The sequence below is a fragment of the Psittacula echo genome (genome assembly GCF_963264785.1).
Source record: "Psittacula echo genome assembly, chromosome: 3".
In the NCBI taxonomy this organism is placed as follows: domain Eukaryota; kingdom Metazoa; phylum Chordata; class Aves; order Psittaciformes; family Psittacidae; genus Psittacula; species Psittacula echo.
Genome location: NC_137736.1, coordinates 28,982,817 through 28,999,143, shown reverse-complemented (window position 1 = coordinate 28,999,143; position 16,327 = coordinate 28,982,817). Strand labels below are relative to the sequence as shown.

Below are 16,327 nucleotides of genomic sequence, written 5' to 3'. Positions count from 1 at the left end.
AAGACAATGGAGTTGTCACTCTAAACTTCCCTTAAGATGGACCAAGAGAGTGAAGAATGGAGTTTACAAATGATTGAAGGAGGACCTTCTAACTCTGGTGCCAATAAAAGTAGCTCTCAGGGTGCTATGTGTGAATATAATGGGCTCGACACAAGCTAAACTAAAACTCCAGGCATGCTTAGATACCTTGCATTAAAAAGCCAGGCTGCAAATAATGTTTGACTAGTCGTAATGCCATGTCAAAAACAGTATCTGCCTTGGGGGCAGATATGGAGACATTGCATGGGTGATGCTTCGGAAAACGGATGGCAAAAAATATGAATTCTGCTGTTCAGTTCTACAGAACTGTCACCAAGCTGTGAAACTGAGAGTAGATGAAGATATCAGAACAGTCACAATTTTAGAAAGGAGATTAAACAGTAATGCTTTCTGTTAAGAAAACAACACACCCTTAGTAGCCAGACGTAAATATTCCTAGCAACCGGCTCTAGAAAAGACAGAATAATCACATATCCTGCAACAGCACAGCTAAAAATAGGAATCGGGGTGGTCCCACAATATGATGGACAAGGAATGGCAGAGTCTATTAATACATTTACTTGAACTTTGCATTCAGCCAGGCTGCCATGTAAGTAGGCACTGATGCATAGCTATATAACTCTACAACAGTAAATGTCTAAAAAGGTAATATTGAATAGCTGCTGTCTGTGAGCAATAAATGATAAAACAGGGGAAACTGCTAAACTCAGAAAACTGGCTTATTAGTTAACTAAACAGAAGGTACTTAATGAACTGGTTTCCCACATACTTCTGTGTCAAACACCATGCGCAGAGCAAGTGAGGCAGAAAAAGAAAGAACTTCATACCTTCTTCAAGGACTGTGGATGACAAGACTGATTGACCTGGAAAACTAGGGATAGGATTTAAAATACAGTAGCAGTAAGTTTAATTCATCTTTTGGATGCAATGTTCTTTGTCATATACCTGCAGATGGTATAGAAGAAAGCTCCCTGGACAGCCCTGACAGGAACCCTGACTCTTAGATAGCTACAAGAGTCAGAGCAAACTACAGCATCTTCAGCCAGTGGAGGGATGTCTGATATGTGATAACTAAAATATACCAGACTACAGCAACGACATCTCACTTAAAATTTTATCTTTTCTCTTATCAGAGGAAAAGCACAAGTATTTAAATCAGTGGTCCATATATGTAGACAAGCACATCACTTTTCATACAAAAAAGAGATTCCAACTGCCTAGCAGTTTTGGAGGTCCATTTCTCTTCTGCTGCTCACCTTAGAGTGGCTCAACGTATTTTTTAATTTTGTTTTATTTCTCAAATATTTTTTTTCCCCACCAAAAAATTCTTCCAGTTACCTGCAACTTTTTGGTGAAACAGTGACCGTTCATGTTCTTAAGGTTTGGCCACAGGTATTTCATCATGAGGTCATAGACACGACATGCAAAATTAGTGCCTTCCCTCCTTCTCCAGAAAGGTAGTATATGTAGACAGATGAGACTAAGTTTTATTCTCAGTGCTACAAGATTTGTGCTCTGAAACATGAATGAGCTCTTCAAAGAAATATTTGTGAGTTTTGTTTGCTGTTTTAAAACCTTGGGAAAATGCACATTTTTTTTTTTTTTTCCTGGAAATGGCAAAACTGTTTCTTGCTAACTTTTTAAGAAAGGTAAAGAAAAAAAAGCAACTTTAGTCAAGTCTTAAGAATTTAATGTTAGAGTTTTGCCAGTATCACTGCTACGCCATCATTAGTGACAAAATAAATCTTCAGTGTTCCTGTTAAATTTATGGAAATCTGTTTGAAAATATGCATAAGTGCTATATAATAAATTATATATTTGAAAAAGGATATGCAAAGACAGGAATTTAAGCAATGATTTTTTATCTTTTCCTTAATTTTATATAAAGAATCATCACAATACAATGACTTTTATACATTTTTTTATCTATAATTGTTATAATTAGAAAAGATTGGAGGAAACAAATATTTTCACTTATTTTGTGCATTCTGTGCTATTGCACACAGTGAAGTTCTTTGTTACATGTGTTAACTGATTGATTGGTTTTTTTACATAATTCTTTGTCAGCCAGTCTGCTTCTCCTTTTCATGTGTTTATAAGGAGGGGAAGCAAGTCTTATGCACCATGAAAAGTACTCTCCACTCTCAGATTGTTCCACTGAGATCAGCTGTCTACAGCAAATTAAGAGACTCTGAGATTTGTTATAAATATACTGCGTTTATTTGTTATCACCGCTGTTTTTTTCTGGAACTAGAGTATTAAAATTACTTTCTAAAGCTACGTACAACATTCTGAAAGTCTACTCCCCCAAAGCAGAAAGAATTTTTTCACACCTATAATTTTTTTAGAAAATTTCATAGTCCTTCAAACCCTCCTTGACCTGTTTCTGTAGCTGCAGAACATTCTGTGGAATGTGTAACATAATTGTGTGTAGCACATATATATCAATTATGTCAGAGAGAGGGCTTCACATTGGATTAAATCATCCCAACTCCACTGAACTTGGCACTGATGCTTTGAGAAGTCCCTGGGCCACACATGGGAAGAGTTGAGAAGGGGGGTGGGAGAATGGACCAGACAACATCTTCCTCTCTTGCAGCTCTTCTCACACTCGTCCCTTACAGTCCTGCTGTTGGTCTTGCTGGAGACAAGATACAGTGCTCATGAACCTTTAGTCCAATCCCTGCAGATGTTCCCATAATTGTTTCCCTAGTGTGACTTCAGAAGTATGTTAAAGTCTCTTGTGTCCCCATGTAAAGTCGCTGAATTTGTCTCAGAATAAAATTAGGACTGAATTACTACTGTTCCTTGTAGTTCTTTGTAGTAACAGCTAGAGGAATGAAGATTCCTAAAAGTCAAATTTTACACAGAGACACTTGTTTGGTAAAGACCGGAATAGACATCATTCCAGCTTTGGTCCTTTAATAGAAATGCTTTCCACAGTGTTGTGTGGCTTATTTGTTTTTTTCTCTGTTCAACCAAGAGCAATAGCTATTCAATATCAATTAATGTTGTTAATAATGTTAAGAGAATAATAGAGAATTAACCGTTTATGAGACACAAGCAAAGATTTTGAACTCAACAAAGAAGAATGTGTATGTAGGTCATCTCTTGTATGGCTCACAATTTTCCTGCTGAATGAAGTAAGAAACAACATTTTTTTTACTTTATTTTGCTGTTGTGCAGAGAAAAACTATAATATACATTTTTATATAAAATTATTACATTTATATATTTTAAATTTTAATTTATTTTATATAAAATATAAAATATTTTACAGTTTATAAATGTAAAATAGATTTTGTAGCAGAAATCATTTTCCCCTTTATTAATCCAGCTTCAAATGGCTTGTCACTTGGGATCTGACTTCTAAACATAAGAATATACTTTTTTACTGTAACGGTCATTAAATACTGGCATGGGTTGCCCAGAAGAGTCTCTATCAAAACCAGATTGGACATGACCCTGAGCAACTGAGTTTGGGTGGCCCCTGCTCGAACCAGATGACTTCAAGAGATGCCTTCCAGCCTCAGCCATACTGTGATTCAGGCAGAGATATTGGTTTTGAATGTGGAGCCTGCATCCTATAATTTATTGAAAACTTTTATTAATTATACAATTAGAAATAAATGCTTCTGAAAGTCAGATGGAAGCACAAACATGGAAACAGAAGTAAAATGATATGTTCTTTTGGTATTTTACTTTCAATTGATAATATTCACTGTATTTGTAAATATAATCATTTCTCTGAAGAAAAGTTAAAACATTTTTCTGAAGAAGAATTTTTTATTAAAAGCTCTAAAAATTCCACATGTGGAAAACAAAAGATTGATGGTGGTATGTGGTAAAGGGTATCCAGGATGCAAACAGTCTTAATGATGAAGATCATAGAATCATAGAACAGTTAGGGTTGGAAAGGACTTTCAGATCATCTAGTTCCAACCCCCCTGCCATGAGCAGGGGCATCTCACACTAGACGATATTGCCCAAGGCTCTCTCCAACCTGGCCTTGAACACTGCCAGGGATGGAGCACTGATGTTCTGGGAACACTGGAGAACTTGCAAGTGCTTTCTTGGGGAGGAAATGTCTTGAGGAGGAAATATCTTGGGGACTGAAAGGTTTCCAACAGTTTCATGTCCTGCACTTTGGTTCCTAAGACGGCCATAAGCAGAGGGGTTAGCCTTAATCTATCACCCTGACTCAGATTTCCCAAAGCAGATTCTTCTTCAAGAAATTCCAGGTGATTTTCAGAAGTGGATGCTTGGAGGACATGATAGAATATCTTAACAATGCCATTCCTTTAATTCCTTTTTCTTGATGTTTTCAATCAGTAATTTTCTATAAAGTATTTACACATGAAGATGGTCCAGCAAGGTTACCAGAAAATCAGTAAAGCTAATAAAAGGCCTTGTGCTGGAGCTAATGCAACCATAAACAATATCAGGGTGTATGTGCACATTAATCAGCAACTCTCAGAATAAAACCATCTCCACTGAAGTTGAAATCTGCTTTAGTGAACAGAGGCTGGGGATCCTGATAATAAAAATATCAGAAGAATAAGTGAAGATTTTTTTCCTTTGCATGTTTTCTGTAGTATACTTAATCTGAGATGAATATGAGGTTTTTGAAGTCCAGTGTCAGCAATTTAATCCCAAAACCACAAGCCAAATATCTCATTGATTTTGGTGTAGGATGTTTTTACTCAGGCTACTTTATTGTTCCATGGATATCCCAGCTAAACTTTAGTATTGCATTAAGGAGCTTGAAAATACCCTTCACTGCAACAAAGTATAACACCAGCTCAGTATTTCTAATGACACTCTTCCAGTAAAAGAGGCTGGATTTTGGGGTCCCTGGACTATACTGCAGTTCAGGATAAGAATCTGACTGATTTCACACCATTATGCCTGGATTTCAAGGTGGTTTGGTGAGTAGCACTGCAGTCTTAAATCACATAGGAAAACTCCATCAATTTGGAAGACTTAATATTGCCTTGCTGTTATTGATACAGCTCTAGGTACACTCAATTTTAAAATGTAGCAGGGTTGTAGCCTAAAAGGATTTGTGCCTTAAGTAGCACAAACTGGCATAGGTCCATGAAAGACAAATGGAGCTATACCGAATTACCTTGCTTTAAGATCTATGTGCAATTTTAATACTGTCAGTATGAATAATCATGAAAATTTGCATGTGTATCCACTTATGGGCACAGAATAATTAAGCTTTCTTTGGTGTTTTTTTAATATTTTTTTATAGTGGTGAAATGTCTTTCTATTCTTTCCTCCTGGGTTAAACACTTAAAGCACAAGTAAGTGAAAAAAAGAATTTACTTGTCATGGTGAGAAAATCAGCATTGTATAGATTACATAAGTAGGAAAGAATCAGCAACTAGTGTTGTGAAGGAAGGCAAAAGTAATCCAAAGGAGTAAAAATAAATATGCTAATTAACCTCTCAGCTTGTGAAAGCATTTTTATTCTTTCCTAAAACACTGCCCTAAGTATCATTGTCATAGCTATAGAAGCTGACCTACATAAGCCGGATTGTTTCAATTAACCTGCACTTCAAGATAATTAAGAACCACAACAAGTCAAAAGGTATCTAGGAAGGCTGGCAGGGGGTTTCTCAATTACAACATCATTGTTTCAGATACGATCATCTCCTCCTGATCCTGTCTTTGATTTACATAGCAAGTTATTTTGTCATGCTAGAGAGAAAAATAGACATACTTAGAGCCAGTTTGAGTCTTATCATATATAATGCTCTCTTCAAAGGGGCATTTTAGCAAATGGTGATGCCAACCCTGATTTTTTGACACAACACGGAAAAATGAGGGATTTTGGCAGAGTCATATCATACTCTTCTGTTGACTAGACTACAGTAAAGGCAGAAAAATGCTTCTATTGGGTCAAATAATGGGATAGTCATCAGCTAGTCGCAGAGAGCATTCATGCAGCAATACAATAGAGTGGACAGAATGTGAATTAGTCAGGAGTCAGGACAAAGCAAAACCCAGGCAGGAATGGAGAATATGGGGAATATGCTTTCAACTCACAATGTAATGCTAACATCAAGGTCTTCAGCATCACTAGCTATATGAGAGGCAGGAGGAAAACATGCAATATGTTGGTTTACAGATGCAGTAGAGCAGCTTAAGTTTGAACACTGCAGAGGAGAGTCACTTCAAAAATATATATACAAGTTGTTTACAGAAATGCATTGTTTACAGAAATGCATTTTTTATAGGCTTCGGGTTATTAAAACAACTGTAAAAGAATATCATATTAAGGCATACACTTTAGGACAACACAGTTTGTTCGTACATAGGAACTATAGCCTGACTCTGAAAGAACATTTCTCCTTGACAGCATTTTATATATATATTATGTATATTCTTATATCATTCCTTTTGTAATTATAGGAAGTATATTTGATGACAAGCTTACTTCAGACATCAGAATATTGAAAAACTTGATCCAAGCCCTGAAGTCAATGGAATGGGCAGCCCCCCAAGGAGCTGAACACAGCTGGAAATGAAATGTTCAATCTCAGTCCCAGCAAGGCCAACATGATGTTAACTGCAAGGGGAGGACCACCTAAGGGCAAGCTCCAGACACTGCCTGTTCAACTTGTTGAAGTTAGGGTAAATATCTGCACTGCACAATCTACCAACATTTGGATACACGGCATGAGCAGGAGCTCATGCACCTCATTATCAGGCATGTGAATAGAAGGTACTGAACATACTTTGCTGTCCAAGCTTTTATGTACTACTAAGAAATACAGTAAATTATCCTGAGCAGAGAACTGTGTTAGTGATGCTAGACATTAGAATGGCACAGAGGTATCTTTATATGGGATGGCCTTGGCAACAAAGGAGCCACAGTAGCACATTACCCTGCTTTATCCATTCATCTTGCCTGCAGATGTGTCCTTCTTATTGGACTCTGCACCTCCAGCACCCTTTGGGGCAGATGGTGTAATGCTGAGGGTTGTGAGGCAAGAGCTGTGTTAACCAGCCCTACCAAGAGCTAGCTTGTATGGACTCAAGGCAGTCCAAGGTAGCTGGATGATAGAGATCTTTGTACTTCTTTGTATATATAAAAGTACATGTACACAAGTACATACTGATGACCCTTGTCTGAAAATGGAGGAGCTCAAAGAAAGCAAGCTTCTTCAAGTCCACCCAAGACTCAGTGATATTGCAGCCAGTGTTGAGATCTGGCCTTGTTGAAAACCCAGCAATGAGCCTGGGTTATTTACCAGTACGAACAGTGCTGTCAAGAGCTGTAGCACAGGGAGAGGCTCAGGTGGTCCTTACATTTCACAGGTAGCACGGTGGAGGGTACAAATGGGACAAAAGATCCCTCTTCATCTCCCAAGGAATAAAATCCTTCTCTTTCCTCTCTGACACATGCCAGCCTCTCAGCACCTAATCAGGCACTATTTTATTCTTTTCATATTTTAGTATTTGTGGATATATAAAATGTATCATGCAAGTGCCAAGTAAAAGACAAAACATTCACAAAGCAAACACGGTTTCTGTGATCCTTCAAATGCAGAGTTTTAAAACCAAAAACTACAGTTCTCTGTGAATTTAATTTTGCCAGGTGCTACATAAATGGTGATGTGATATACCAAGATGTAAATCATTAATGCTTAAAAAGAAACATTCATTGTTACGATAAATTTATAGCCTTTATTAAGCAATGTAGAGTTTTTTCCAAAATCCTGATTCGCATCTGTAGAGGAGTGGAGAAAGGTCCACAGATGTCAAAACCACTCTTGGCACTCCTTACTACAATTCTAGCTGCCCTGGGAGCAGGGTCATTTCAGCCTGGGGTGGACTGAGCTGCACAATGCAGGAAGAGCTGTAACAAGAAGCAGGGCACTTCTGAGGGACCTTCAAAGTTTGCATTTACTCCTAGAATCTGCTGCAGCAGGGAGGTATTTACCACCACATAGCTGCTCCAGCTGGTAGTAAGAGGTGAGGGCAAGCAGAAGCTCTCCCCACTCTTCCTGCATTGCTGACTGCATCAGAGTTGGAAAAGATGTATTTCTGGAGAATCAAGGGAATTAATTCCCTAGCTCTTGTCAATCCAAGAAGAACAGGGCAGAAAATAGCAGGTTCATAGCATCCTTTCTCCCTCAGGTCCCACTCAATTTCATCAGTACTGGGGTACTACAATAATAAAGTGAAATACTCTCTTTCTGACATTTAAGTCACTTTTTTGAAATAAGTGTGGAAGGAGAAAAATGAGTTAGGACACATTTAAATAATACTGGTTAGAGATTTGGAACAGTCATTAATTCACCCCACCAGCTTACTCATAATTAATAGTAACTCAATGGCAGAAAAGAGAAATATACACTGGGGAAAGAGTGCAGTTTAATAAAAAATGGTATTCATGCTTCTCCCCTCTGCATTATCTGCTAAAAGGTTTTGGTTGATTTTTTTTTTTTTTTTTTTTTTTTTTTTTTTAATCTGTAAAAAGGAAATATGATGAGCTTCTCAGGGCAGAAACATGGCTCTTGGTGAAATGTTGGATGCTTACTGATTTTAGTGGAAATTTCTAGATTTCTATTACTGTGACTAAGCAGAAATTGATACAAGTCGTCTCTTTAATGGAAGATGCGCAGGATATTCTATGTATATACAGTAAGTTTTCTTTTTCAGAAAGTCTCTAGTGTATCATACTGGAGAAAAAATATAATGGCTCTTTGGCTGGGAGAGGTTTTCAGTGGGTTGCATTTGAGTTGCAGTTTATTTATGTCTTTTAGCCAAATAGTATGGTGGATAAAAGTATCTACTGCTCAGGGAAAAGCAGTTTTGCAGATTAATGTTAGACCAGTTCAATGGAGTGGATCAATGTTAGATTGTTAAGAGATTAATTGTAGCATTTTTAGTGAAAAGAGTTTGGAAAGGGGAGAACTGCATTTATGGCTTTGGGAACATAAATAAAGAGAGCACTTGAACTAAAAAGAGCTTTTTCAAATGTGATGTTTAAACTTGCTGTAATCATGATGCTATTTTCATTGGTGAAAAAAATTATATTTACTTTCCTGTGTATTGCAACATTTTAGTAAAAACACTTGCGTCTTAACATTTTGAAGTTTAAAAATTAATTTAATCTCCTCCCATGAAATTCAGTGGTGGTCTGGAAACACACTGTTAAAGAAAGAGGGAAAAAATTATAAAAATAATCTTTGACTTCAACTGAAGCAAATTGAAGGCATGTTGGGGAAACCTAGAATAATTCCACTGAAGGAGCTATCTCCTCTCCCCTGCCAATGCCAGCATGGTGCTCCATCACCCACTTCCACCAGCTCTGCTCTACAGACCAGATTTCTTGTCTCATCATGTTGCCTTCCACAGATCTCAATAGCTGCTCTCTCAGGATAACTGTTCTTCATGGGCAACAGCACCCTCAGAGGCATAAAGATTATTTGTGTTTCTGTTGACTGCAGGGATGCTTGAGGCTTGCTCCTTCTGTTTCCCCAGTCAGTGAAGTGGATCAGAAGAGAGCCCGTCTCCAGCACTGGCAGAACTTTTCAGGCACATAGCACAGATTCCTGGTGATGACAGTGCTGGGTGAGACAAGGTCTGTTGAAGGGGCAGCACTATGGTCAGGCACAGGAGAAGGGTTGAGGAGGAGATGCAGTGGAAGGCCAAATGCTGGTAGAGCAGCCAAATCCAAGCCTGAAACCAAAGGAATCATTGCGGGTGCCAGGGCACAGGAGATGAAGAACTCGACAAATCTTTTGGGCTTTCAGTTCCTATCTTCTTTGGAGTGATATTGAATTTGCAAATGATCTTGAAAGAAACTGTCTGAGCAAGTGGAAAGAGAAAAGGACAAAAAAGGGATGTTTTTGTCTCTTCTATTACTCTTCAGCTTTTTACAAAGGTACATTCGGAGTGAAAGATTTTTTTGAAGATTTGTTGCAAGAGCAGAATGCCGATTTGATGAGGTTATTTTTAGACGATGTGGAAAACACAGCCTTCCCAAATTAATGCTAACTGCAGCCTGTGGTCACAACTCAGTAAGAAAGTAGCTTAGACAGTGTATATATTTCAGCTGTGTTGTGTTGCCCTCAGGACTTTGAGATGTTACACAGCTAAAATTTCTCAGAACTTGATCAAGAAATTGAGAAAATGTTCAGATTTTCTGGAAACTTTCAAATTTTCCTACACATTTGCATATACTTGTCCTTCTCATATTTTGACCACATCCAAACTCAAAACCAGAATCCTGAAATGGATGCAAAATAGGAAGGAGGTGGTTTACATCCCCAGACTCCATCATGAGGCCCTGATAGCAGACAACGTTTTAGCTATTAGCTTAACAATATTACTTAAACTGCAAATTGCATGATAGCTATCCATTATGTCTAACTGGAATCTGATGTTGTGAAACAAGAATAAAGACTTTAAATTCCTGTGTAAAGGACCCCATGTTACCATTCGTAATATTAATATGCTGTGTGACAAGAACAGACTTTGATTACATGCACTACCTTTCATTCTCAAGGTATTCCAACACATCTTACTAACAAATTCATCCAAATATTGGCAATGCAATGAATAAGCAAATGTGACAGCCAGTACGAGCTGAACAATAGCTCACACGTTAAGGCTCTGGGCATTCAAACCTGCTTAACTGGGAGAAAAAAGATTGGGAAGAGACCTTGGCTTTTTTCCTGCTCTTTCTGAATGAAGTCCAAGTGGAGATTAAGATTTGAGTGTATTGATAACTGGAGACCGGTAAGATGAACTGTACTGAGACTTCTCATGTTAAAATATCAGCCAGAAATAAAATAACACTTCCTGTAAAGAATGCTATGATTTTGTGGGATACAGCTTACTCAGTGATTTATTATGTTGCAGGCAACAAAAGACCTGTATGGATTAGAGCTTACTGTAAAATTAGAAACTTGGAGGATACTTCCAGGGAAATTTCAGTCAATTTAAATTTTCTTCTGTTCCTTTGTGATTCAAAATTTCTAATTTTAAAATATTTTTTCAGAATTATTTTTAGAAGAGGAATTTTTTTAAATCTCAAGGTAGGTGGTTCAAGATTCTCCCTCCATCTGTCAGTTTTCCTGAGAAAAAATGTAAAACCACAACCTTCCATTTCATGTCTGCTCTGACCAGTACAGGACAGAGGGGTCATATCCACAAATAAAACCAGAACTGAGGAAAAAAGATCTTCTACAATAGCCAACAGACTATTTGTCACTTTATAGTTCGGCTAGTCTTTACAGCATTACAGACAGTTTGGGTTATTCCATAACTGTTGGTAGTTTTTCAAAAGCCATTGCTCTTTATGTATGAAGGCATGGAATGCAACTTAGGTAATGCTTAGCCACACGCTGAAGCAGAAGCTAGAACCTCTTTCAAGCTTCCTAAGAGTCACTTTTGCCACAAGGGGTGAGCAGACTTCGAGCTGTTCAGCTTTCTACTATTGGTAGCAAATGGTCGCAAACCTCTGCCACCCTCACACAGTTATTACTAAGCTCTTGTTTTTCCCATTCTTTTCAGTCCCTGCTCTTAAGGGCTTCAAAGAAGCAGAAGGCTAAAACCAACGGTATTTTCAAAAGTATAAAGCTCTGGTCAACTTCTTATCTCACTGAAATGAATTTTGTGGTGTCTTTGACTTCTGCAGGAACCCATTTATATTGAGGACAAGTGGTTCTGAAAACATCAGTAGGTGTATTTTCCTGATGAAATATTTTCATTTTTTTCTTTCAAAATAGTACCATTTCTCAGTCAAGTGGAGCTAATATGACTTCCCTTTGGAAAACGGTACTTGCTGTTATATTACTGTTATTTGCTGTGCCAGCATGACTGTGAAAATGAAGCGGACCAGTCCAGTCAGAGCTACTTCTACTGCATGGTTTGTACAGTAAATAAATGTGTACCTGAAGGGTGGCTGTTATTAGCCATTGCTCAGTAGCTTTTGAGATTTTCTGGAATTAGGAGATGTATGCCTTCTCTCATTTGATTTGTGATTTGAAAGGTAATGACAGATTATGAAACTGTGCAAAAGTTACTGAGCCATTCAGTCCAGTTTAGGGGGGCCTGACAGATTCCTTTTCTGCCTCCTAAGTGAAAGTGTATAGTAGTTAACCACACCAGTGATTTAATATAATTGTAACTTTCAGCTGGTATGAACGCATGAGACAAGTGAAGGTGCATGGTAAGCTTGTCTCTTACCCTCTCTTAAGGCATGTCCCACAGAGCAAGGGATGGGGGCTGTTGGTCAGACAGAGATGTGAAAAGGTGGTGTGGGGCTGGAGCAGGGATGCCAACATCGCAGCTGACGCATGAAGCTGTGGAGCAGTTGTGACCCCAGAGGAGGCACAGGCCAAGCTATGTGCTGACACTGTGGTAGGGAGCAGGAGACAAGGCATGAAAGCTAACGGGAAAAGTATTTGTGTTACCCTGGGAGCTGACAGGGAGCTTGTGCCTGCGAGTAAATTGAGCTCTGATCCTTAGGAAAGGGTGCCTCTTAGGTAAACAAACAAAAAATAAACATCATGAGCAAAAATCCTCCAAGGTGCAAGTCAAACCTGCCGCAAGACATGTAAAGTGGGGCACTAACTAGTACCCTGGCTGGGAATCTCAGTAATGAGAACTCCTGAATAGCCTAAATTGCTCTGTAAACAGTAGAGGCAGGCTTTTCAGGAAACATTTGAGACTGACTGGGAGATATAATGTAGGCACTTACATTTCCATTGCACTTCAGCATGTGCTGCGACTGCTCCGAGGACTTAATTTCTGGAACAATAGTTAGACAGACTGGAGGAGAATACAAAATAAACAGATCTGAATTATTTCAAATTTGGATCTCAGCTATGTCATTTTAGTTCTGTTGCTAGGTGGGAGTCATTCTCCTATTATGTTTTCTTCTTTTTCCATCTCAGCTCAGGATCCATATGTTTACTTTATAGCAAAAGGATTTTCAATTTCACTGAACCTTTTAAACTGAGATTTTTAAAATAACTTGAGAATGTTAAGTCACTGGGGAAAAACGATAGCGATCCGCTGGCCAAGCCAAAGACAGGGAGCGGCCTGATCCCTGTGCTCAGTGGTTCCAAATTGGTCTTAGAGATCTCACCACTCAAACTTTGTGAACTACTGACCCCAGGTGAGCAGCCCTGCTGTCCCCTTGCTGAGCCTCCTGACATATATGGGGAGACGCACTGTAGGGACACATCTCCTGTCCCTCCCCTGGCTGTAGAGGTCCAGACACACTGTAGAAACACTGCTTCTCTCCCAGCTTGTCTACATGGGTGTCCCTCAGCCTCCAGGTATTGTTCACCACAGCCTGATCTCATGCCTGGCCCCCAGAAGGGAGCTGCGCACATCCAGGGGGCTACCTGCATCAGCCTCGCCTCTTGTCTGTATTTCAAAGCCCTATACAACCAGGCGGTAAACAAACAGGAGTTGGGGGGCTGATGGCATAGGGGGGGAAAAGCTTCCCCCAGGCCAAGGAGGGGCTCCATCCTTGCGGGCACAGACCCGCGGGACCGGAACAGCACATAGTCCAAAGCAGGGCGCTCGGCTGGCGGGACCGGGGGCATCTCTGCACCTCCGCCACTGCCGCCGTCCCTGCCCCTGCCCCTGTCCCCGTCCCTGTCTCTGCCCTGCACAGGGCGGATCTGGCCGTGTCGCGGAACAGTAGCGCGGTATTGCGAGTATGTGCATCCGTGTGCGTGTCCCTCCGCGTGCGCGATGCCCCGCCAAACGGCCCTTCGCGGTCAGCACTCGGAGCCGCCTGGCCCCGCCCGGGGCCGCCCCCCGGGAGGAGCCGCCCCCTCCCGTCCCTCCCTCCGCTCCCGGCGGCGGCGGGGTTCGAGGGCAGCGGAGCAGCGCAGCGCGGCAGTGGCGGGCGCGGAGCCCCCGCGCCATGGGCGGACGGCGCGGAGCGGCGGTGCGCAGACGGCCCCTCCGGGGGTAGCCGCCGAGCCCCGCACTCGTGGAGCCCGGCATGAACTGAGGCGGGCGCGGAGGATGGCGAGTGCCCACAGCCCGCGGTGGCCCCTGCTCCCGGCCCTGGGCGGCAGCGGCGGGGGGCTCCTCTTCGTGCTGCTCTGCGCCTCGGCCGGCCTGCCCCGGAGCAGCCAGCAAGTGCTGCGGATCGGTGAGTGCCGCCCGTTGGCCCTGCGCGCTCCGGTCCGCTCCGCGGACACCACCGGCTCCCGCTGCCGGGACCAGGAGCGCTGCAGGGGACTTGCCGCCTCTGGGCTCTTCCCCTCCCTCCTGCCCCGGGCGCTGCGCGGGTGCTCTCTAGTGCCGGGACAGCGGGACCCGCGTTCCTCCCTTGGGACGCGGGGCTAAGCGCAGCCCGCGGGGACCCGCAGCGCCGGGCCTCGGGCTGCGGGCGACTCCGGCTGGTCTGTCCCCAGCCCGTGGCTTTTCTCGGCGGGGCGTTTGTTCGGGGAGGCGGGCGCAGTCTCCCGGGTTTGCTCCGCTGCCGGGCTCCTCGGGGCTCTGCGGGTGCGGCTCCCGAAAGTTTGCCTTGGTGCGCGGTGGCGGGATGCGGGAAGTTGGGCACTGGGATCCTAGCGGAGCAGGTCTGGGGAAGGGTCCAGGGCGAGCATCCCGGGAGCAGCTCCGGGGCTGGTGGGCGAGGAGGGTGTCACCTCAGAGGCGCTCCGCGGCCGCGGGTGTAAAGTGCGCCCCAAACCGGTCAAACGTGGCTCCCCGCGCCGCGCCGTGGGACCGCAGGAATGGGTCAGTGACCTTAAAATGCGTGCCGAAAAGTGCTGGGGTTTCCTGCGCCGGAGGGGAGGGCGAGCGGCTGCAGCCTGCGCAGGGCAGCCTTTTGGGATGGGGGACGTGTTGGTCCCCTTTGCCCTCAGCCCCCAGCCCTGAGTGGGGGCAGCTCCGCCAGTGCTGTACGTACGTGTAGCCCCAGAAAACGGGAATTTATTTTTAAGTAGAAAACTCCGCACCATGGAAACGGGGCTCAGTGCACAGGAAGCCTCTCTCCCTACAGTGGGTTTCTTGTGTCAGTCAAGTGAGACGGTGAATACAAAGTATCGAAAGAGTTAGGGGTTAGGAAAAACTGTGGAAAGACGTAGGCTGAATCTGTCACACTTCTGTTTTCTCTGCCTATCCCTCTTTTGCTTTACAAATACTGAACATGAAGCAAAAACAGAAGTTCCTGAGCAAAGTAAAAGATTGATGCCTTTTGATCTGACAAGTGTTAACCCTGCTCAGCTTTCCTCACGAGTCTTCCTTTAAACATCACGTGGAAAGCTCCTCACAGGGTTAGAGAGCAAGGGGCGCAATGACTGAAACATTTAAATAAAGGGGGTGCAGTCCCTCAAAGTGCTGAGCAAAGGCAAAGGGAGGGAGGGAGGAGGGAAGAAAAACTGAAGGCACTGAGCACCTTAGGGCTGAAAATCTGTAAGCTCATAACTGTCCATAATCAGTGTATACTCACTCTTTTCTCATGGATGCAGATGAAGTTTACTGTTTCTTTTTTCACCCCTACAGTGTAACTGTGCCACATTTGAAGCTGAGGGGAATATCTGTGCACAGGCATGGAGCACATGGAACACAGAGCTCTTACAGATGGGTAAATTCAGGGCCAACAAAACTTGTGGAAGAAAGTAAACTGTTCAAATAACTTAGCCACATGATACAGCAGGATGCTTTGGAAATACACAAGCATCTTCATTGCTGCTAGGCAGCCTTAACTTGCTTAGCTTCAATGGGAATAGTCTCTGAAGGAAAAATGAGCATGCCAGGGTGTAAAGGGAAACAAATTTGCTTGAACATATCCTGCGCAGAGCTAAGCATTTAGACTGAAACCTTGCCTTCACCACTGGCATCAGCACTGCAGGGACTCAGGCAGAGCTTTAGGGTGTGCACTCCTGATTCTGTCACCTTCCCTGTTTAAGCAAAGCGTAACTTGCTTTGCAGCTTCTGTTTGGTCTAGCAAGACTCCCAGGCAGTTGCCCACGTTGCTTTTCCCTAAAATTGTTCTGCGTGGTTTGTAGACTCTCTGCTGCAAGATCTGTGAGTATCTCAATTTTGGATTCACTCCATCAGTGCATGCAGCAATGGTACCTTAGTACTGATTCAACTCTGTTACTTCCACCACAATATAAAAAATGATAAGTATGACAAACTGCCCAGCTTTCAATCACAGCAACCAAATACACATCCAGAGAGATGCTGCTGGAGAATAAATGCTCCTTGTCTGTTACATGGCTGTGAATGCATAAAATATTAAATGTATTCTTATTACCATAGTTATCCTGCCTAAAAGGTAATG

General features: G+C 42.3%; 1 protein-coding gene across 2 annotated transcripts in view; it reads left to right on the top strand.

Annotated features, from left to right (window-relative positions):
- Window positions 1-14,052: 14,052 nt before the first annotated feature.
- The window catches only part of GRIK1 (glutamate ionotropic receptor kainate type subunit 1), a gene marked incomplete at both ends in the record, with an annotated part of 177,704 nt that continues 175,429 nt past the window's right edge, over window positions 14,053-16,327 (top strand). For both annotated transcript variants that reach the window (XM_080612276.1, XM_080612275.1), the window contains one exon: window positions 14,053-14,182. In XM_080612276.1, the coding sequence (XP_080468402.1) occupies window positions 14,053-14,182 (130 nt within the window). The remainder of the gene's footprint in view (window positions 14,183-16,327) is intronic.